This window comes from Zootoca vivipara, chromosome 16 (assembly GCF_965207765.1).
Source record: "Zootoca vivipara chromosome 16, rZooViv2.hap1.1, whole genome shotgun sequence".
NCBI lineage: Eukaryota > Metazoa > Chordata > Lepidosauria > Squamata > Lacertidae > Zootoca > Zootoca vivipara.
In genome coordinates, this window is record NC_142599.1 from 23,490,363 (window position 1) to 23,513,183 (window position 22,821).

The 22,821-nt window shown below is 49.6% G+C and overlaps 3 protein-coding genes across 7 annotated transcripts in view; 2 read left to right on the plus strand and 1 right to left on the minus strand.

Annotated features, from left to right (window-relative positions):
* The window catches only part of ACTN3 (actinin alpha 3), a 46,773-nt gene extending 35,286 nt beyond the window's left edge, over positions 1-11,487 (plus strand). The window contains exons 16-21 of the mRNA XM_035099438.3: positions 900-1,034; positions 5,045-5,224; positions 6,018-6,164; positions 8,088-8,153; positions 9,263-9,421; positions 10,721-11,487. Of these exons, the coding sequence (XP_034955329.1) occupies positions 900-1,034; positions 5,045-5,224; positions 6,018-6,164; positions 8,088-8,153; positions 9,263-9,421; positions 10,721-10,879 (846 nt within the window). The 3' untranslated portion in view covers positions 10,880-11,487. The remainder of the gene's footprint in view (positions 1-899; positions 1,035-5,044; positions 5,225-6,017; positions 6,165-8,087; positions 8,154-9,262; positions 9,422-10,720) is intronic.
* A 585-nt stretch (positions 11,488-12,072) lies between these two features.
* RCE1 (Ras converting CAAX endopeptidase 1) lies at positions 12,073-22,611 on the minus strand. 2 transcript variants are annotated; one of them, XM_035099444.3, is made up of 8 exons: positions 22,471-22,611; positions 19,455-19,557; positions 17,876-17,955; positions 16,645-16,723; positions 15,509-15,676; positions 14,386-14,457; positions 13,252-13,314; positions 12,073-12,668 (listed from the first exon to the last, which is right to left on the minus strand). In XM_035099444.3, the coding sequence occupies exons 3-8, from the start codon at positions 17,933-17,935 to the stop codon at positions 12,421-12,423; spliced, it is 690 nt and encodes a 229-aa protein (XP_034955335.1). In that variant the 5' UTR covers positions 17,936-17,955; positions 19,455-19,557; positions 22,471-22,611; the 3' UTR covers positions 12,073-12,420. The 2 variants fall into 2 exon arrangements, with proteins under 2 accessions (XP_034955335.1, XP_034955331.1); XM_035099440.3 differs by having other exon boundaries at positions 17,876-17,959; positions 22,471-22,605.
* Positions 22,471-22,821, plus strand: part of LOC118076589 (acylphosphatase-2) — a 37,557-nt gene continuing 37,206 nt past the window's right edge. Inside the window, exon 1 of one of the 4 annotated variants that reach the window (XM_060269744.2) lies at positions 22,471-22,751. The gene's annotated coding sequence lies outside the window, so the exon portion shown is untranslated. The remainder of the gene's footprint in view (positions 22,752-22,821) is intronic. The other 3 variants (XM_035099446.3, XM_088660103.1, XM_088660105.1) reach the window with 3 other exon arrangements.

Below are 22,821 nucleotides of genomic sequence, written 5' to 3' on the forward strand. Positions count from 1 at the left end.
CATCCTGCTTGCCTGCTTCCCACAGGGGCATCTGGGATGCTAGACTAGATGGGCCCTCTTTAGTTTGCAGGTCTTGTCTGGTGTTCTTATGGGGGACCTGAGCAGACACCCTCCCCTCTGCCAGCTCCAGATTGTTTTCTAGGGAGGAATGGAAAGTCCGCTGCCAAGGCAAAGGCCCATCCCCTATTTGTTTATAAGATGATTTACAAAATGCCAACTCATTAAAAAGAGATGTTAAAAACATTAAAGCATAATAAAATGAAGAACAAGTGCCCAACAGTGCAGAAAATTAATTCTCCAACAAAGCTTAGCAAGCAATCCATGTTTTCAGCAAGGGATGAAATATCAGAATTGTAGCTGCCTGTCCAGGTTCAGGAGGGAATTTTCCCCAAATTTCTGGGGCCTTGGCTGATGCAGAAGCTAAACAATGCTGTGGTCCTTCATCCCTGATGCAATAAGTGACAATAAGTCAAGAGCTCTTTCCAGGAGTAGCTGATTAATTAATTGAGCCTCTACACCAGATGTGGGGAACCTGTTGGGCCCTCCTGCTGTCATTGGACTCCAACTCCTATCAGCCATAGTCAGCATGGTCAATGATGATGGGAACAGTAGTGCAACCACATCTGGAAGGCTTTCAGGTCCCCTACCCTAAACCAAATGCCAAGAAGAGGAACATCTGGAGGTGTAAAAGACCTTGAGGTTCTCCAGCTGCCTTGATGATGCATGTGCTTTGGAAGTCCTGCTTTCATCCTAGGCAGGAAAGGCTCTAAGTGAGGGGGCAGAGTCCCTCCTGTCCTCCCAGGAATACACCCAACACCACACCAACCCCCATCTCCCTCCAGTAGGGTATCTAAACCCCAATTCTTACGTGCAGAGTCTCTTTTATCTTGCTCCTCCAGGTGAAGCAGCTGGTCCCGCACCGTGATCAAACCCTGCAAGAAGAGCTGGCAAGACAGCAAGCCAATGAACGCCTCCGACGCCAGTTTGCAGCCCAGGCTAACATCATTGGTCCCTGGATCCAGACAAAGATGGAGGTAAGGTCCTCTCCCGCCCCATCCGCCAGGGTAAAATGCCCTCAAGGACCTCAGCCAAGTGGTAGAGATTTGCATGAAGAAGAAGGTTCTAAGTTTAGTCGCCAAGGGCATCTCCTGATAGGACTGGGTGACATTCTGGCCCCCAAAATTTTGAGAACTGCTGCTGGTCAGTATGTTGTTGTTGTTTAGTCGTTTAGTCGTGTCCGACTCTTCGTGACCCCATGGACCATAGCACGCCAGGCACTCCTGTCTTGCACTGCCTCCCGCAGTTTGGTCAAACTCATGTTCGTAGCTTCGAAAACACTGTCCAACCATCTTGTCCTCTGTCGTCCCCTTCTCCTAGTGCCCTCAATCTTTCCCAACATCAGGGTCTTTTCCAAGGATTCTTCTCTTCTCATGAGGTGGCCAAAGTATTGGAGCCTCAGCTTCACGATCTGTCCTTCCAGGGAGCACTCAGGGCTGATTTCCTTAAGAATGGATAGGTTTGATCTTCTAGCAGTCCATGGGACTCTCAAGAGTCTCCTCCAGCACCATAATTCAAAAGCATCAATTCTTCGGCGATCAGCCTTCTTTATGGTCCAGCTCTCACTTCCATACATCACTACTGGGAAAACCATAGCTTTAACTATACGGACCTTTGTCGGCAAGGTGATGTCTCTGCTTTTTAAGATGCTGTCTAGGTTTGTCATTGCTTTTCTCCCAAGAAGCAGGCGTCTTTTAATTTCGTGACTGCTGTCACCATCTGCAGTGATCAAGGAGCCCAAGAAAGTAAAATCTCTCACTGCCTCCATTTCTTCCCCTTCTATTTGCCAGGAGGTGATGGGACCAGTGGCCATGATCTTGGTTTTTTTGATGTTGAGCTTCAGACCATATTTTGCGCTCTCCTCTTTCACCCTCATTAAAAGGTTCTTTAATTCCTCCTCGCTTTCTGCCATCAAGGTTGTGTCATCTGCATATCTGAGGTTGTTGATATTTCTTCCGGCAATCTTAATTCCTGCTTGGAATTCATCTAGTCCAGCCTTTCGCATGATGAATTCTGCATATAAGCTAAATAAGCAGGGAGACAATATACAACCTTGCCGTACTCCTTTCCCAATTTTGAACCAATCAGTTGTTCCATATCCAGTTCTAACTGTAGCTTCTTGTCCCACATAGAGACAGATGAGGTGATCAGGCACTCCCATTTCTTTAAGAACTTGCCATAGTTTGCTGTGGTCGACACAGTCAAAGGCTTTTGCATAGTCAATGAAGCAGAAGTAGACGTTTTTCTGGAACTCTCTAGCTTTCTCCATAATCCAGCGCATGTTTGCTATTTGGTCTCTGGTTCCTCTGCCCTTTCGAAATCCAGCTTGCACTTCTGGGAGTTCTCGATCCACATACTGCCTAAGCCTGCCTTGTAGAATTTTAAGCATAACCTTGCTAGCGTGTGAAATGAGCGCAATTGTGCGGTAGTTGGAGCATTCTTTGGCACTGCCCTTCTTTGGAATTGGGATGTAGACTGATCTTCTCCAATCCTCTGGCCATTGCTGAGTTTTCCAAACTTGCTGGCATATTGGGTGTAGCACCTTAACAGCATCATCTTTTAAAATTTTAAATAGTTCAGCTGGAATATCATCACTTCCACTGGCCTTGTTATTAGCAGTGCTTTCTAAGGCCCATTTGACTTCACTCTCCAAGATGTCTGGCTCAAGGTCAGCAACCACACTACCTGGGCTGTACGAGACCTCCATATATTTCTGGTATAATTCCTCTGTGTATTCTTGCCACCTCTTCTTGATGTCTTCTGCTTCTGTTAGGTCCTTACCACTTTTGTCCTTGATTATGGTAATCTTTGTATGAAATGTTCCTTTCATATCTCCAATTTTCTTGAACAGATCTCTGGTTTTCCCCATTCTATTGTTTTCCTCTATTTCTTTGCATTGCTCATTTAGGAAGACCCTCTTGTCTCTCCTTGCTGTTTTTTGGAAATCTGCATTCAGTTTCCTGTTTCTTTCCCTATCTCCCTTGCATTTTGCTTGCCTCCTCTCCTCCGCTATTTGTAAGGCCTCGTTGGATAGCCATTTTGCTTTCTTGCATTTCCTTTTCCTTGGGATGGTTTTCGTTGCTGCCTCCTGTATAATGTTACGAGCCTCCATCCATAGTTCTTCAGGCACTCTGTCCACCAAATCTAAATCCTTAAACCTGTTCCTCACTTCCACTGTGTATTCATAAGGGATTTGATTCAGATTGTATCTTACTGGCCCAGTGGTTTTTCCTACTTTCTTCAGTTTAAGCTGGAATTTTGCTGTAAGAAGCTGATGATCTGAGTTACAGTCAGCTCCAGGTCTTGTTTTTGCTGACTGTATAGAGCTTCTCCATCTTTGGCTGCAGAGAATATAATCAATCTGATTTCGATGCTGCCCATTTGGTGATATCCATGTGTAGAGTCGTCTCTTGTGTTGTTGGAAAAGTGTGTTTGTGATGACCAGCTTGTTCTCTTGACAGAACTCTATTAGCCTTTGCCCTGCTTCATTTTGAACTCCAAGGCCAAACTTGCCAGTTGTTCCTTTTATCTCTTGATTCCCTACTTTAGCATTCCAATCCCCTGTAATGAGAAGAACATCCTTCTTTGGTGTCATTTCTAGAAGTTGTTGTAGGTCTTCATAGAATTGGTCAATTTCACTTTCTTCAGCACCGGTAGTTGGTGCATAAACTTGGATTACTGTGATGTTAAAAGGTCTGCCTTGGATTCGTATCGAGATCATTCTGTCATTTTTGAGATTGCATCCCATTACAGCTTTTGCCACTCTTTTGTTGACTATGAGGGCCACTCCATTTCTTCTACAGGATTCTTGCCCACAGTAGTAGATATGATAGTCACCCGAACTGAATTCGCCCATTCCCTTCCATTTTAGTTCACTGATGCCCAGGATGTCGATATTTATTCTTGTCATCTCATTTTTGACCACATCCAGCTTACCTCCACTCATGGTTCTTACATTCCAGGTTCCTATGCAATATTTTTCTTTACAGCATCGGACTTTCCTTTCGCTTCCAGGCATATCCGCAACTGAGCGTCCTTTCGGCTTTGGCCCAGCCGCTTCATCAGCTCTGAATCTACTTGTACTTGTCCTCCGCTCTTCCTCAGTAGCATGTTGGATGCCTTCCGACCTGAGGGGCTCATCTTCCAGCGTCATAACTTTTATATGCCTGTTGTCTTTGTCCATGGAGTTTTCTTGGCAGGGATACTGGAGTGGCTTGCCAGTTCCTTCTCCAGGTGGATCACGTTTAGTCAAAACTCTCCACTATGACCTGTCCATCTTGGGTGGCCCTGCATGGCATAGCTCATAGCTTCTCTGAGTTATTCAAGCCCCTTCGCCACGACAAGGCATTGATCCATGAAGGGGGCTGGTCAGTATACGATGCACCAAATATTTGACTCCATATATGGCAGCTCCTTACCTACACCCCTCTCTACCTACATCCTCTGGGAGAGATTACTAGCTCTCTCTGGTGAGGGGGCTGTCTAGTGGGTTAGAAGCAGGATGGGCATTGGAGCATCAGAGCAGGCTTGATACTCCAGGATGCTTGGACTGCTTCCCTAAGGCATAATCTTACTGCTATTTCTTGACCCTTCCACCTCACAACCCTCTGGACGCCACCCATAGGACGGATCCAACAAATGGCTTTGGAAAGAGTCTTGGTGAAATGGCCCTCTAGGCAACAGGTTATGGCTCCTCTCATTAGCCAAGAAGTGCTGACCAAATGCGGCGGCTACGTAAAGCTAATGTATAGTGAATCTGTCTTTGCCAGTGATAAACCATCACTTGTAGGGCAGAGATCGCGAACCTGTCCTTCCCCCAGGTGCTTTTGTACAGCAACTTCCACCACCCTGACTACTGGCCGTGTTCTCTGAGGCCACTAAGAATTGGCACGCAGCCACACCTGGGGGGGGTGGGCTACATGAGATCAGAGCTAGGCTTTGGGCTCTTAAGCTAACAGGAGGCTTCCCTTCTGCCGTCCCCTGGCAGGAGATCGGCCACATCTCTGTGGACATCAGCGGGTCTCTTGAGGACCAGATGAACCACCTGAAGCAGCATGAGCAGAACATCATCAACTACAAGGTCAACATTGACAAACTGGAGGGAGACCACCAACTCATCCAAGAGGCCCTTATCTTTGACAACAAGCACACCAGCTACACCATGGAGGTGGGGTTCTGCATGTGCATTGCAGGGGGGGGGGCATTTTTGGAAATAATTCCCGGGTGGGCTGTTAAGATACATAAAAGTCAAATTCCACGATGCATGGGTGTAAAAATTATAAATTTCATACGTTTGTGAAAACCAGCCAACTTAAAGACTACCGTAGTTGCTTAGTTTTCCAACTAACAGCTCGCCTTCGTGCACATACCGGTAAATATAAGCAGTTTAAAGCATGCAAGATTACAGAACTATATGAGTATTATTATTATTTACTGTGGTTTTATATTTGTTGGAAACCACTCAGAGTGGCTGGGGCAACCCAGTCAAATGGGCAGCATATAAATACAGTAATACATATAGTAGTAGTAGTAATCTACAAGGAATACCATGAGGAAAATGTGAAATTGAGGCAGATACTTATTCCGTGACAATTTGAAATTCGAACTGGAACCTATTTACAAGTGCGTTGGTAGTTTTATTTCTTAGGGTCGTTTCCTTTCCTTTAATTATTTTATCTTTCTTTTAGCTCTTAAAAGGCAAAACTGTACAAAGTGTGGGATTGTACCAGGCTGAATTTATTGACAGCATTTTTGCTGATTTGTTGATACTATTTTGATTTTCAATAAGTGAAATATTAAAAAGTGTGTGTGTGTTGGGGGGGAATAATTCCTGGCTGGACCCCCCCCCCAATAGAATGGATCTCCAGCAAGTAGGTGAAGGATTGGGTGGGTGTGATTGCCCCCCACCTCCTTCCCCAGTGCTGCCGGATCTCATCCCCACTGTCTTTGACTGCATGCAGCACATCCGGGTGGGCTGGGAACAGCTGCTGACCACCATTGCCCGCACTATCAACGAAGTCGAGAACCAGATTCTGACCCGCGATGCCAAGGGAATCAGCCAGGAACAGATGAACGAGTTCCGGGCCTCCTTCAACCATTTCGACCGGGTAAGGTGGCCTCTTGCAAACCCAGCCCTGACCACTCGCACACTCACCGCCGCTTCTCGCTTGCACACTTCTCCCGAGCTTAATCCAACTGCAAGCCTGCAACAGGCAGCCTCCTGCCAAAATCTTGCCTGCACCTCCAGCTCACGCAGCCCTCACACCTGATCCCTGCTGTTGTTCCAGACATGGAGGCCAATCTAGAGCTGATCAAAGGATGGAGTCAGGAGTCTGGTCTCTTGTCCTAGACCAGGGCCTGAGGGACCCTTTTTCAGCCTGAGGGCCACATTCCCTCATGGGCAACCCAGTGCTGGGTAGCATGAGAGGCAAAAAAGTGGAAGAGGCAATGGGTGCAACCTTTGCGCAAGAGGTCACACTCCAGCTGGGCAAAAGCCCACACAGGCATGCAAGAAGCATGCTCATATATCAGGGCACTCGAGGGGGGCATGCAGCAGGGGCAGCGAAGAAAGGGAAGGGCCATGCCTCAGGGAGAGTCCCGAGGGCCAGGTAGAGAGGCCTTGAGGTTCCATGCCTTGGCCTAGCTAGAGATGCCTTGCCTTGGCCTAGCTAGATTTTCCTCACCTTGGCCCATAGCTGCCAAGTTTTCCCTTTTCTCGCGAGGAAGCCTATTCAGCATAAGGGAAAATCCCTTAAAATAAGGGATAACTTGGCAGCTATGCCTTGGCCTAGCTAAAGATGCCTCACCTAGGCTAGGCTAGATTTGCCTTACCTTGGCCAAGCTGGAGGTTCATCACCTTGGCCTAGCTAGAGATGCCTCATCTTGGCCTAGCTAGCTAGATTTTCCTCCCCTTGGCCTGACTAGATTTTCCTCCCCTTGACCTGACTAGATTTTCCTCACATGGCCTAGCTAGAGATGCCTCACCTTGGCCTAGCTAGATTTTCCTCACCTTGGCCAAGCTGGAGGTTCCTTGCCTTGGCCTAGCTAGAGATGCCTCACCTTGGCCAAGCTGGAGGTTCCTTGCCTTGGCCTAGCTAGATTTTCCTCCCCTTGGCCTGACTAGATTTTCCTCCCCTTGGCCTGACTAGATTTTCCTCACATGGCCTAGCTAGAGATGCCTCACCTTGGCCTAGCTAGATTTTCCTCACCTTGGCCTAGCTAGGGATGCCTCACCTTGGCCAAGCTGGAGGTTCCTTGCCTTGGCCTAGCTAGATTTTCCTCCCCTTGGCCTGACTAGATTTTCCTCACATGGCCTAGCTAGAGGCTCACTTGCCACCATTGCCAGCCCACGTCTGCTCTTGACACCAGCAACAAAGAGGGTGTGGCTGGCTAATCCCAGCCTGGCCAACAGAAAAACTTTGAAGGAGTCGTGAGAGGCATGCAGGCCATCTGTGAGGCCGCTGGGACTCCTGAGCCGCCACACATGGCTCTGGTCTCTCTCTCTCAGCAACTGTTCAGACCCCTCCAAACGAGCCCCAAGAAAGGAGGACTTGGCTGAGTGTGGGGCTTGTTCACAGGTGTGGAAGGGCTATAGCTCACAAGTAGAGCATCCGACTTGTTTGCAAAAGGTCCCAGGTTCAATCTCCAGCTAGTGCTGGGAGAATCTCCTTCCCAAAACCTGGGTAAATGGCTACCAGTCAGTGTAGATCAGGGGTTGTCAACCACTATTGGGCGTTTCAGGATTCTAGGTGGGCGGTAGGGGGTTCTATGGCACAAGCTGAATCCTCCGTCCATCGAGCACTGGTGGGTGGTAAGGAAATGTTACCATCAAGAAAGATGCATTAGTGGGCAGTAGGTATAAAAAGGTTGGCTACTGCTGGTGTAGACAATAGCGGGTGAGGTGGACCCAATGGTCTGTCTTGGTGTAAGGCTACTTCCTGTGTTTATGGAGCGTTTCCCTTCAGAACTGTGGAATTTGGGGCTGGGGGTGTCTCCTTCCAAATCAACAGCTTCTTTCCCCCTCTTTGCAGAAGAGAAATGGAATGATGGATCCTGACGACTTCCGGGCCTGCTTGATCTCCATGGGATATGACTTGGTAGGAAGTTGCCCCCAAAGGATAGCTTTCCTCTCACTCACAACATCTGTTGGAGGGAAAATTCTGTGTAGTTTAATATTACAAGGATCTTCTTCTCTGAAGTATGAAATTAGCAGCTTGATGGGCTCCTGCCTTTTATCTCTGCCCTGCTGCTCCCGGTCTGTTCTGCTGGCCCCCTGCCATTTCTAAGTAGGGTTGCCAGACTCAATAGAGGACAGGACTTCTGTGCCTTTAATTGCCCTGCTCTCTTTTGAGCCTGGAAACCTTAAAGAGAAACCAGAAGACGCGTTGTTTCATTTCCAAGCAAAGGCTCTGCTGGTTTCTCTTTAAGGTTTCCAGACTCAAAAGAGAGCAGGGCAATTAAAGGCACAGAAGTCCTGTCCTCTATTGAGTCTGGCAACGCTATTTCTAAGTTTCTTACAGCTGAAAGCTCAAAGTGGGCGGCCCCCATTGCACACCCCACTATCCAGCCAGGGGGTCCCAAGCCTTGTCTTGGGCCTGTGGACCCCTTTGGAAATCGGAGAAACTGTGGTCAGTGCAAAATGCCCTTTACACAGAAGAAAAAACTGGTGATGTGCAAAATGCCCCCCACCCTGAGGCAAAACACTTACCCACACTGCTAAAAGCAAATACAGGCAAAACCCCACCCCACCCATATATGTGGGGGTTGCATTCTTGGTCATTGCACTCTTGTGTGTGAAATTGCATGAAATCCATGGGGAAAACCGGCAAACACCTCATTCTGCCCCTGCCCATTCCACCTTTCTGGTGACGTTTCAGTGATGACATTTCCAAGTTATTCCGGGATCGGGGCTATGCACATGTGTGCGATTGCACACAGATTGGTTGTGCCTAAAACGGAAGTTGCCTGGTTGCCAACTCGTGTATTAGTCCAGGATGTGCAGATCAGGCCTGGTTTGCTTGAAAATGGTGACTGAACCAAATCCTTCACCATCCCTAGACAGCAAAACCTGGGTAGAAATGGGTAGGGTCTGCCCTGAGGCAGTTTCCAGCCCCATTCCGTGATCCAAGGGTGACTCTGGGTGGGAGAACTGGTCAGCATCCCTCCCTGTTTGACCCGCATCCCTATTGCTCTTTCCTCCTGACAGGGCGAGGTGGAGTTTGCACGCATCATGACCCTGGTGGATCCAAACAACACAGGTGTGGTGACCTTCCAAGCCTTCATTGACTTCATGACTCGTGAAACAGCCGAGACAGACACTGCTGAGCAAGTTGTGGCTTCCTTCAAGATCCTGGCTTCAGACAAGGTAAGCATTGCACCAAAAGAACGGAAGAGGCGGTGGAGTTGTCTCTTGTTCACAGAAGCAAAGCTGGTGTCTCTCGTTTTATTCATAGAACCCTGCAACATTATGCCCAGGCTGAGCGATATTCTACAGTTAAAATTAAGTTCTAGGCATCGAAGCAAAATTCAAAGCCTGCCAATAATCTGTTTCCTCTCTTCTTTATTTCTCCTCTCCTCCCGCCTGGCACATTTCAAGCCTTTCCTGGCAGGCCTAGAAAGTTTTTTTGCAGGGGGGAAGCGGGAGATGGCTTCTTTCCATTCAGGTGGCAAAAGGGGGGCGGGGCGGGGTCGCAGAAAAGGAAAGTCTATCCTACCCATTTTAGGCTCAGGCCCTGTTCGCCCCTGGCATGCAGCCCTTGACAAACTGCCCCTAAGGCAGATGCAGGGAATCGTTGGTGCTTAAGGTGTTGCTGGGGCCATAGCCCACCAATGGCCAGTTGTAGTTTGGCAACAGCTGGAGAGCCCAAGGTTCCCCACAGCTGCCCTAACATAACACAGTGGTTGATGGGGGGGGGAAGGCTCCCGAATTCTGTTAGTGGAATCTTGCAACCTAGAACAGGCCTCCACAGTGCACAAGGACTGAGCACTGCGTCACAATGGCAGTTGCTTCATGACAACCCTCCCACATTTGGGCAGTCTTGCGCTGGTAGCAGAAACAGGAGGCATATGGAACTCCAGGTCGGTTGGTTGGTTGGTCTCTCACACCACAAAGTAACAAATGGTTGTAGGCCTCGCTGAGGTGGGCTTAGCAAACCTTGAGCTTTGCACTGCCCCTGGACTTCCATCAAAGAAGGAACTATTATGCAGAATTGGATAATATACAAGTTCCCAAACTGGGCTTTCCTCAGAGGTGAGGAAACTTTTTCAGACCTACAACCACATTCCATTCTGGGCAATCTTCTGTGTTGGGCAGCACCAGAGACAAAAGTGGGCAGAGCAACCAAAGTAATTTAAAAAAACAACACCATTCTACAGAAGGCTAGTTTCTGTTAGCTCATCTCTACCCTCCAACCAGCCTCAGAAGAGGCATTGTCTGAGTTTGAGGGCATGTTCCTGACAGGCAAAAATGCTAGTGGAGGGTGCAAAGTACGCCACCACAGGATGCAGTCAAGGGAAATAAAATACGGCTAAGGATGTGTAGTCTGGGGAGGACAGACAGGGAACCTCAGAGGGCCGCATTTGGCCCCCAAGCCTGAGATGCCTCACCCTTGGTCTTTTGAGTAACAGGCTGTCCCTCCTTGTTTGATCCTCCTCCCTGCTGCAGAACTACATCACGATAGAAGAGCTACGTCGGGAGCTGCCACCAGAGCAGGCCGAATACTGCATCAGCAGGATGACGAAGTACTCAGGAGCTGACGCTGTGTCCGGCGCTTTGGACTATGTCTCCTTCTCCAGCGCCCTGTACGGAGAGAGCGACCTGTGATCTCCCTGCTCCCCATCCCACCCTGCCCACCTACCCCCACCTCACCAGAAACAAAAAAAATCACGTGGGAGCAGAGCGACTCCCCACACACTCGCTTGTGGGGAACTGGCGCCATTGAGAGCCTTGCGCCCACCATGGAAGAGGGGAGGGCACTGCCGCTACCAACCCCACCACCAAATATCTTCCCCTGCTGCTGAGCAAGAGGCTGTGATATTCCCCCCACTTCCACCCACATGCTGCAGCTGGTGGATCCAGGGTGGTCTTGGCGAGGAAACAGTCTCTCAAGGTTCCCCCTCCCCCTTTGTAGAAGCTGTCATGTCTGTTCTTTGCTGCTGAGCTAGTTGCACACATTCCCCCTCTGCCCCACGCATTCCCTTCCCTCTTCCCCAGAACCCCCCTCTTTCCCTTGGCCCACCCCCACAGGAGAGGGAAGTGCTGTTGCTGCCCTAGAGAGAGGGGCCACCGTTTGACCAGACGGGCCACCGCCAAGTGCATCTCCTGGGATTTATGCTGGGACTGGGGAGGAGGCGGGTACCAGAGGAGGTAGGGGAGAGCTGGCTTGGAAGGAATGCTGTACCAATAAACTGTGTCCACTGGAGGCCCAACCAGCATGGAAGTCTTTTTTTCCCCCACCCTGTTGCACTTCGGCAGGTATATGGAATGGCATGTACAGGAGAGGGAAAGGTTGGACCTTGGTTGGCCTCACCTGTGCCCCTTTGTGTAGGAATAGATGGGAAGACAAGGATGGGGAACCTGTAGCCCTGCAGATTATGTTGGGCACCAGCTTCCATCAGCCCTAGCCAGCATGGCCAGGGATGATGGAAGTTGTTAAGCAAAAACAAATTCAAATAAACATCTGGAAGATAATTGGTTCCCCATCCCCTTCTTGTTGGGGAACCTATTGTCTCAAGAGACAATGGAATGTGGCCAAGGCTTAGGGATGACGGAAGCTGGAATCTCCCGACACCTGGCTGGTCGGCCTCCCCATCCCCTTGACATCCGATGAAGTTGTTGCCTGGTCGCAAGTACTTGTGGCACACCCTCTGCCAGAGACTCGGCAAGCTCTGCCCCTTTGCCAAGCACCCACAGCTCCCATCCCTGAATAAAATGCAAGCACCACGTCTATAACCAAGCGGCAGAGCGGAAGGACAGGCCACCTTCAAACCTCGGCCACAATTAAAACACCAACAGGGCCTCGTTAAAGTCCTTTAATAATAAAAAATAGAGCTCTTTGGGGCCCGGAGGAAAAGAAGGCCCCCCCAGGGGTTTATAAAAAGGGCTGGCTGGCTGGCTGGCTCAGGCGGAGATGTGTGCAAGAACGCAGGCACAGCTACGTTTCCACTGCAAACGGGTTTCAGAGAATGGCTTTTCCCACTCTCCCCATGACAATTGCAGAAGAGGACAAGGAGGGTAGGGGTGGGGGCCATGAGGAGAAAGCCGCCTCGAAACCGGCGCAAGTGTACAGCGTCAGTGCTGTGTGCCACTGTGGACGCAAGGGTGCATGGGGTGGGGGGAGATTGGGAGAAGGTCCCAGGCAGGTGTCAAGAGCAGAGAGAGAAGCTGCTGAGGCTGCTGGTGTGCGAAGTCAGTCTGGAGAGGGAGCAGATGGGCAGGTGGCCAAAGAAAGCGGGGTCCGTCATGGGGTGCAGGAGGAGGAGGAAGAGGATCACTCCCAGCAGGTAGAAGAAGACGACCAGGCAGCGCTGCGGGTGGTCCAGGGCTGCGCCGACAGCAGGGAACCCGACATAGTTGCAGAAGGAGTGGCAGAGCACAGGCCCAATGAGGTGCCCTGTGGGGGGAGAGAGGAGGAGGGGCTGAGCAGGATGCCTCCAGCAGAGACCATTTAAAATCCTAAGTCCCTACTCCTTATGGGCTGGAGAGAAAACTCATGTGGAGTTGCAAGAGAAGTGGCTTAGGCTACGAGTTCTCTCTGAAGACATCCTAATTCTTTTCACCACACACACAAGAGACTGAATATTCAATTAACCTATATGGTACCTTAATGCTATTGCCCTAAGAAATCTGAATTGCTCATAATATCTGCTTAAATCTGCTTATCAGGGGGAAAAACAGTGTTCTAAAGTAAAAAAGAAGAAGCAGCACACACTGATTTTAGGCTATTTATTCTGCCCTCTGCCTCCACAGCACCTCTCTCTATGGCAACCTGGTAAAGGCAGGTTAGGGTGAAAGACAGCAGTCGCTGAAAGATTCGTGGCCAAGTGGAAGTGACCCTCTGACTTTCATTCCTGCTCCCCTGGGGAGCAACTGAGCAGGAGAGGGACAGCGGGACCCTCGATAACATAGGCAGCATCTTCTCATTCCTAAACCCCACCCCAGCTGGTGCAATTCCCTTATTCACTTTCCCCACCTACCTGTCCGGATGAAGATGAAGGCCGTATATGTTCCGAAAACAGCTGTGTAGGAAAACTGGAACACTGCAAGGGGAGGAAGCAGTCCGTCAGAAGCTGGCGGAGGGGTGGGAAGAGGGTAGTAGGGGGCTGGGGGGAGCATCGTTTTTTTCAGGCAGCATCCTCTGGATGAGCAAGTCTCCCACACAGTGATACACCACATAATGAAACTGATACACCACATAATGAAATTGGCTTACAAACCACTTTGATTGGCCCACGCCATTTACACCTTTCAGCTAAACGCCAATCTATACATTTGTGCAGAATGAACAATCAAATTCCTTAGCCCAGGTCAGACCCTTTTGTCCATCTGGCCCTGTATAGTCGTACAGTGGTACCTCGACTTATGAACGACTCAACAACCGAATTTTTCGACTTACGAATGGGGGTAATGGCCGTGCGCTTACGCATGTTTCGACATCCGAAAAAACCCGCGGCAGTTTTAGATAGGGATTTTTCGACTTACGAATTTTTAGATATGGTTGCTTCGACTTACGAATTTTTTCATTTCCAATGCATTCCTATGGGAAATCGCGTTTCCAATGGCGTTTTTCGACTTACAAAGGTGCCTTTGGAACGGATTAAATTCGTAAGTCAAGGCACCACTGTACCTTGATTTTCAAACAGCTTAGTTGTCAAACGTTTTGGCTCCCGAATGCTGCAAACCCGGAAGTGAGTGTTCCGGTCTGCGAACATTTTTGGAAGCCGAAGTCTGACGGTGCTTCCGTGGCTTCTGATTGGCTGCAGGAGCTTCCAATCACTTTGGTTTTCAAACGTTCTGAAAGTCGAATGAACTTCCGGAATGGATTCCATTCGACTTCCAAGGTACGACTGTACTCTGAGAGGCAGCAGCTCCCCTGGCTCTCCAGCAGAGACAGGCCCGCCTGATTCCTCCAAAGGAACGTGCCAGGAATCGGAGCTGCGGATTGAATCTCTGGGTGCAAAGTGTGCACTCTGCCACTCAGCTTACGTCTCCTCCCGAAATGGTAACACTGTTGTATGTGTATGTATATATCAAAAGGACCCTGTGGCCAATGTCCCGCCACGCTCTTGGCTTCTGATGGTGGGGAAAATAAGAGACTGCCCAAGCCATACCTGCTGAGAGGAAGATGCTGGCTGTGCTTCCTTGGCGAAACCGTAGCTGCTCAATGACATGGTGAAAGTGAGCTAGAAAACAAAGACACATCTCAGCACATGTGGCAGAACGGCCTTCTGAATGGCCCTCTCCTTCCCCACATCATCTCCCTGCAAAACGCCAAGGTTCTTCCCGCAACGTTAGAAGAGCTGCATCAGTCCAGCATCCTGTTCTCACAATGGCCAACTAGATGCCTGTGCAAATCCCCAAAGCAAGACCTGAGCACAAGAGCACTTCCCATCCTGTGATTCCCAGCAATGTGGATTCACAGTGGAGGCGGAGCATAGCCATTGTGGCTAAGTTTTAGCCACCGATAGCTACTTCTCCTCTGTGAATTCATCTAATCCTCCTTTAAGGCCATCCAACTTGGTGGCCACCACTGCCTCCTGTGGAAGTGAGCGCCATAGTTTAAATCTGAGCTGCATGAAATACTTTTTGTCTGCCCTGAATCTCCCAACATTCAGATTCACAGGGTGCCCAAGAGTTCTAGTGTCACGAAAGAGGGATATTTCTCTCTCTCCGCTCTCAATATGCCATATGTAATTTTATAAATTCCTATCGTGCTGCCTCTGACTTGCCTTTTCTCTAAACTAAAAAGGCCCAAACGCTGCAACCTTTCTTCAGAGGGGAGTTGTAAACAGATAAGGACATTGGCAGGATTGTTGTAATAACCTGCAGTTTCATAAGAGTAAATAATTAAAGTAGCTGAATAAAAGATTAAGTGAAGTTAATTTAGAATACGCAGGAAATGATTGAAAAAATTAAAGAAACCGCAGAAAGAGTAGGAAGGAAGTGCTCCCAAACTTTCTGTAGTACAAACAAACGGTCCAGTTTCGGCTTTGGGAAATATGCGGCTTTGCAGGCCTCACTGGACTACAACTCCCATCAGCCCCAGCCAGCCAGCAAGTGATGATGGGAGATGGAGTCTGGTAACCTCCAAACAGTTTGAAAAGTTCACCATCCTTGGTTTCAGGCCCACAAACATGTGTCAGCCTCGTGCTAAGAAAGTCCAGGCAATTAGGTGAAGGTTGGGGCCGCCTGAAGAAACCGTCTCCTCTTGCCGGGGAGAAATACGGCACTCACCGACTCCGAAGAACAGCGGGCAGGTGAAGACAGCAGGCCCCAATCCCGTGCAAGGGACGAGCATGGGCAGCATGCAAGCCCGGAAGACCAGCTCCTCCGTGAAGGGCGCAATGACCTGGTTGCGGAGCCAGCGCATGTCAGTCAGACAGAGAACCCAAAAGCTGGGGTCTGGGGGGGCGAGGAGGAGGAGTAGTGTTACTTACACCCCACCCCTCCTTGGTCTCTTGAGAAGGCACAGCAGTAGCAAAAAAAGGGGGGGTATCATGTCAATGGGTGTCCAAGAAGGAGGGCAATTATAACCACTTTGCCAGGAGCTTAAAGCGCACACTCCACAGAGGCATGGAAAAGCAGGCACTGGGATGACATCCCATCAACCAGCCTTTGCCAACCTGTGAGCCTTCCAGCTGCTTTGGACTACAACTCCCATCACTCCAGCCAGCATGGAAAGCTTGCTTCCTGAAACGAGCGCACTGCATACTCGGCGTCATGAGGGAAAACAAGGAGACACTCGCTTTTTGCCCTACAGCAAGGCCCAAATGCAGCCTTCCAGGCCTTTACTGTATACAGTGGTACCTTGGGTTACAGATGCTTCAGGTTACAGACTCCGCTAACCCAGAAATAGTACCTCAGGTTAAGAACTTTGCTTCAGGATGAGAACAGAAATCGCGGGAGGCCCCCTTAGCTAAAGTGGTACCTCAGGTTAAGAACAGTTTCAGGTTAAGAATGGACCTCCAGAACGAATTAAGTTCTTAACCCGAGGTACCACTGTATCTGATCCTCCGGCTGCAACCCTTTCCAGGCCTGCTTCACGTTCCCCCACCCATTCGGTATTTTTGCCTGGCTGGAATGTGTCTGTGAACTCTGGTAATGCTTTCTGTTCGCCAGGACGGAAGACAGAGGCAGGTAGGTGGGTACGTTCAGGTAAAAACTAGCCTCCTGTACAAGGGTAATGCTCACATCCGTTACTCCAGCCCCTTTTTGCCTCTGGCTCCGCCCACCCTGGCATGTGGCCCCTGGAAGCTTCTCCAGAAGGGAATGTGGCCCCGGGCCTGTAAAAGTTCCCCAGCCCCACACCTAGAGTCTCTTGCAGTTGCTCTCCAAGCCCTGCCATCACATGCCAACCTACGTGGTCTTACCGAAAGCAACTTTCAAACCTTCTACCAGGTCCCAAGGACAGTCCATCGAGAGCTGGATAAGAGGACCAAGGAATAGAACCTGTGGGGTGAGGGAGAAGGAGCAAAGAACACATTCACAAGCGCATGCAAAAATAAGGCCTTGCATTTTCTGCACCTGGTGTGTAAATAGGGAAGAGCCGCATCGGTCAGCATGGCATTGAGGGTTGTCTTTTCCCCCTCCTCCTTTTAAAAAAGCTTTTTATTGAAAAGTTTTAAACCAGTGTAAGTTGCTATAAATCAACATCATTATTCAAAATTTTGCATAATAAAAAGGGGCATAAACTAAAAGCAGATATGAAAGATCAGAACAATTTTCCTGGCAAAACATTTTGATTGATACACCTGTTCCAGAATAAACAAGAATCTATTCCATCCCAATCTCCGTAACTATTCTTCAGCCTTTCCGCGCCATCTTTCTTGAAATGAAGTACATTGAGTGGAGATTGCCCTCCGTCAAAAAAGTTATCTGTCCTATTTTTGTAGAGTTGGAAAGGACCACGAGGGTCATCCAGTCCAACCCCCTGCAGTACAGGAATCTTTTGCCCAACACGGGGCTCAAACCCACGACCCTGAGATTAAGAGTCTCATGCTCTACCAACAGAGCTATCCTTTAAACCTCTTTACTCTGGAATGCAAGACGATCAAACCTATCCATTCTTAAGGAACTCAGCCCTGAGTGCTCACTGGAAGGACAGATCGTGAAGCTGAGGCTCCAATACTTTGGCCACCTCAAGAGAAGAGAAGAATCCCTGGAAAAGACCCTGATGTTGGGAAAGATGGAGGGCACTAAGAGGAGGGGACGACAGAGGACGAGATGGTTGGACAGTGTTCTCGAAGCTACGAACATGAGTTTGACCAAACTGCGGGAGGCAGTGCAAGACAGGAGTGCCTGGCGTGCTCTGGTCCATGGGGTCACAAAGAGTCGGACACGACTAAACAACAACAACACTCTGGCTTTTGAAACTTGAGGTATATAGCTTTTTGGGGGTTGTAATTTGCTTTAAGCTGCTTTTAATATTGCGTCCTAATGTCGTAACCTGCGGTGGGACCTTAGGGTGAACGGTAAGACTGTACAAAGGTAAAAGGTAAACTTGTATGTGGTCCCCAGAAGGGAGAACGGCTTAAATATGTGGGAGTAAATGGGCCCTGCTGAATCCTAGCAGAGCGCTGGCTGATCAAGAGCTGCACTTACCATGGTTAACAGCAAAGGCAGCACGGTTGCTGGTATAATGCCCTCAAGCCGGAAGCCCATCAGGGCAAGAAGGGATGCATCTGGCTGAGCAGAAGAGGAAACGCCTTCATTAGCCCTGGGGAAGCACAAACCACCCCCACCCCCCATAATCTGCCATAGCTTGCAATGGTGCAATGCATATAAGTTACAAAGCACAACCGGACACCAATTCACGCCACAGGTCTGCCCAGCTGAGGACTGTCTTCCCAGGGCTACTGGAGCTCCTTTAACTGGAGAAACTGAACCTAGGGTCCTTTATACACGTTAATAAATATGGGCTCCTCACTGGTGCTTACATAGCAAATAGCTCATGATAGCTTTTCGGCGCCTGCTAAAAACATTATTGTTCAGGCAAGCATCTTAGAAATGCTGGTGTGAATTTTAACTCGGTTTAGTATTTTAACTTTGTGCATGTTTTAACGTCTTGTATTTTTCCCCTTGATTCTATTATCTTTTTATAAACAGCTTTGGGGTTTGCTTGTTTGTACAATCAAGCAGTGTATACATTTTATGAAATGAATGACGGCTTGCACAAGCGAGCCAAGCCACAACTGGAGGCATAGGAATACAGGAAGCCACTGGGTATCAAGTCGGACCACTGGCTCATCCAGATCACTGCCACCTGCAGTGACTAGCAGCAGCTCCTCAGGGTTTCAGAAAGGGTCTTTCTACATGGAAATATCAGGGGATTGAACTCGTGGCTTTCTGCATGCAAAGCAGGTGATCTACCAGAGAGCTATGGTTCTTCCCTTAAAAATAAATTAAGGTTCCAGGCCTCATGGTTCTGAACAAAGGGCTGATTTAAATAGCATGGTGCCTTCCTGAATGCAAAGCTCTAACATTGTGCTAAAAGCAGACACCACACGCATACAGACACTCTTACATAACTGACAATCTGTCCCCCAGGACAATTTTCTTTTCCATAATACTATGCAAACGATCGTTCCAAAATGTACAGGGCACAGCAGAGGCATCGGAACAGGAACAAGGGGAGAAGGCAGCAGTCAGAGTTTTGGATGGCACTGATTATGCTGATCACCAAAACAGTTTCGAAAGAATGTCACTGGCTGCCTATTTGTTTCCAGGCCCAATTAATTCAAAAGGCTGGTGCTCACCCACTGAAGTCCTAAACAGGTTAGGACCCAAGTAGTTGGAGGAGAGCCTCCTCCTGTACCAACCTGAGTGCACATAAAGGGTACCAGCTCACATCCAGCTCAGTAACTGGAGATACCAGGGATTGAACCTAAAACCTTTCGCATGCAAAGTAGATGCTCAACCTTGTGCTGGTACCAAGTTGTTTAGGTACCAGGTACGTTTTGGTTTTTCAAAAAATACCCAGATATTTTAAAACATTTTAGCGCCTTCAGCATCTTAAACTCTCTGGCTTTTAAATGCTGGCCGTTTTGTATGTTTTATTGTTTTGATTTTAGGATTTTAAAAGGTAGCATATAAATGACCTTACTAATTAAAGAAGCTTGAAGTGACAGAAATCTCCTGCTTATTTGGGCCAGGCATTTTCCAGACCTGGCCATGATCTCACCTTAATGCCTGTCACCTCTTTCCAGGCCCAGATGAAGATCGGTGAGAGGCTGGAGACAATGAGGACGCTGGTGAACCTCCGTTTGATGACAGCTGGGTGGTCCCTGGAAGGAGAAAGGCCCAGCAGGAGAAGCTGCAGGAGCTGGACCTCTAGAGGCCCTGGCTGAGGCTGCCCACCCAGCAAAGATGCAAATCCCCACAAGGCAAGACTGCAGCAGGAGCACAGCTACAGTATTCACAGGGTTTATTTCTTACATTTTTTTTTTTTACCCTGGGATAGGAACCCCCAACAGCTTCCCCCATTCAACGCAGAGTTTCCTGCCCGTTTGAAGTGTTTGCAAAGAAACCCACAGACTCTTGCCTGACCCATGTCTCAATCCAGGAAGAAAGCTATTATATAAGCAAAGTTATATAGTGCGAGGGGGGGGAGGGGGAGGCTACGCCAGCAAAGGCGCCTGGATACTACTGACTCCCAGAAGTTCCTGCTACCCTTTGCTGACGGGCGTTCATCGCTGAGCGCGGACTTCAAAGAAGCCCGGCCACCTTAAGCGCCCACGTTTGGAGTGCAGCGTCGGATTTGAGGGCGGGGGGGGGGACTCATTTTACAATCTTTCCTAGTGCATTAAATGTTGCAACTGACAAGGGCGTAGCCAGGATCAAAACTAGGGGGGGGCAAGCCATGATCATTCAGGGGCGGGGCCACAAAGTGGGAACGTGGGCGGGGCTACAGGGCCAGCTGGCCTGACGACATCGTGGCGGCGGCAGCGGCCACCTTGTGCTTCTGGGGCTGGCAACGGCGGCGGCTACCCTGCTTGGCTGGAGAGGACAGGAGGGTCGGGCAGGCAAGAGGGGGTGACAGGGTGGGCGAGGGCAAGGCAAGGCACGGCCGCAGTCACGACGGCTCCGAGGCGTTGCTGCATATCAGCATAATATTTCAACCATGTTGTGGGTTCAAGCCCCACCTTAGGAAAAAATTCCTGCATTGCAGGGGGTTGGACTAGATGACCCTTGTGGTCCCTTCCGACTACAATTCTATGATTCCATTGATATATTACCATAGCATATGCATCATTCTGCTTTCTTGAATTGTCCTACTCCTAGGCATAGCAGCCAAATCCTAGAGGCCTAGGTGCCTCTCCCCCCCCCCCCAATTACTGGTAAATACCGTATTTGAAAGAGTCACCCCCCCATTTCGATGGGCTTTCTATGTGGGGCTTATCTGCCCCCCCCCAGTATTTTATTAAGGATGGAAGAGGGAGGGAAGGAAGGAATAATAGAGAGAGGGATACCTCATATTTGTGGGTGCCTCTGGGTGATGCTGTGAAGCTGGAACTCTGCAGCAAGAGGATGGGAGGGTCGGGCAGGGGAGAGGGGGTGGCAGGGCAGGCGAGGGCGAGGCAAGACAGGGCCACAGTCTCGATGGCTCCGAGGCGTTGCTGCATATCAGCATAATATTTCAACCATGTTGTGGGTTCAAGCCCCACATTGGGGAAAAATTCCTGCATTGCAGAGGGTTGGACTAGATGACCCTTGTGGTCCCTTCCGACTACAATTCCATGATTCTATTGATATATTACCATAGCATATGCATGATTCTGCTTTCTTGAATTGTCCTAGGCATAGCAGCCAATTCCTAGAGGCCTAGGTGCCTCCCCCCCCCCAAAAGAAATTACTGGTAAATACTGTATTTTAAAGAGTCCTCCCCCCCCATGTTGATGGGCTTTCTATGTGGGGCTTATCTGCCCCCCCCCCCAGTATTTTATTGAGGATGGAAGAGGGAGGAAAGGAAGGAAGAAATAGAGAGAGGGATAACTCATATTTGTGGGTGCCTCTGGGTGACGCTGTGATGCTAGAACTCTGCAGCAAGAGGAAGATACCGGTACACCTGTACAGGAGCCTTGTAAGCAGCTTTCTCTCTGCTTGATTTACAGCAGGCACGTCCAACAGGTAGATTGTGATCTACCAGTAGATCACTGGATGTCTGTGGTAGATCACTGCTAGATCACTGGCACCCCTAAAAAAAGCTCACCCAAATTTTTCCTCCTCCCTAAAAAAAGCTGAACTATGACCTGAAGCCCTAAACAAAAATGGGCCTCCCTCCCTCCTAAAAGAAGCTCAACAAGTTTGACCTAAACCCCCCAAAACAGGGCTTCCCTTCCTTAAAAAAACTCAACAGCTTTGACCTGAACCCCCCAAAAGGGGGTAGATCACTCCCAGTTTTTAACTCTGTGAGTAGATCAGAGTCTCTTGGGAGGTGGCCACCCCTGATTTACAGTATACAGATGCAGGAGGAGGGGCAGACTGGAACACCAATGCTTTTTATAAACATCACTGTGTCTATCAAAGCTACAGCCCCCCCCTTCTTATTCACTTCCTTTTAGCCTTGCAGGGCCACCTTAGTCAAATTGAATCCTCTGCACCCTCATTAAATCGCCAATAGAACTGTTAATGCGATCCCTGAATGCCCATTAACAACTCCCACTGAATAACAATAGGGTGAATAGGGTGGACCTTGCCTGAAGGGATATTCTGCTCCATTGTCTTAACTGCTTAAGTACTGGTAGCCACTTTGCTTTATTTATTTGATGTGTTTTTGTTACAGCTGTGTTCCCGCCCCCAGCAAGTGGAGAGCTGCTCTTGCTAAAGCAAAGCCCTTTCCACTTCAGTTTTTGGAGGGGCAAAGTATTGGTTATGGTCTGTAAAATACAATAATTTTTTGCTTCTAGGGGGGGCAGCTGCCCCCTCCTGCCCCCCCCCTGTCTACACCCATGGCAACTGACACTCAGAGCAACTTCTGCCTCACCTGGAGCACTCGCCTCCCGTTTGGGCCGCGGCGTTTTCGTGCAACCCCCTCCCTGTCCAGCCCCCAACGAGCGGGGAAGGTTACCCGCTTCTCGAGGGAGCCTAGACGCTTCAAGGGAACCTGCGAGCAAAGACGCAGCGCGCCTGGCCCGGCGGGGAGCAGAGCGGGGCTTTTTTTTTTCCACGGGGGCGCATCTCGGCTCTCCTCCACTCACCTGGGCAAGTGGCTCTTCCACACGTAGAGGCTGCCCACATAGCAGCAGGCCAGGCTGAGGCAGGAAAAGAGCGAGGCCCAGCAGAGCCCCGAGCCGGAGCCCCCCGGCCCCGCCGCCGTCTCCTCCGACATAGGAGATCAGAACAGCCCGGCTGCCCAGGCAAGGCAGGCTGGGCCGCGTGGAGGAGCCTCCGCCTCCAGGCCGCGGAAGAGGAAGCCAGCTGAGCGGGCGGCGAAGCCAAGGGCAGGGGAGCGGGCCGAGCCCGCCAAGCAAGTGCGACGGTAAGACCCCCAGCCGGGGCAAGGCGGGGGCGCTGGGGCGGGGGCTCCACCCACCGCCCACTTCGCGGCT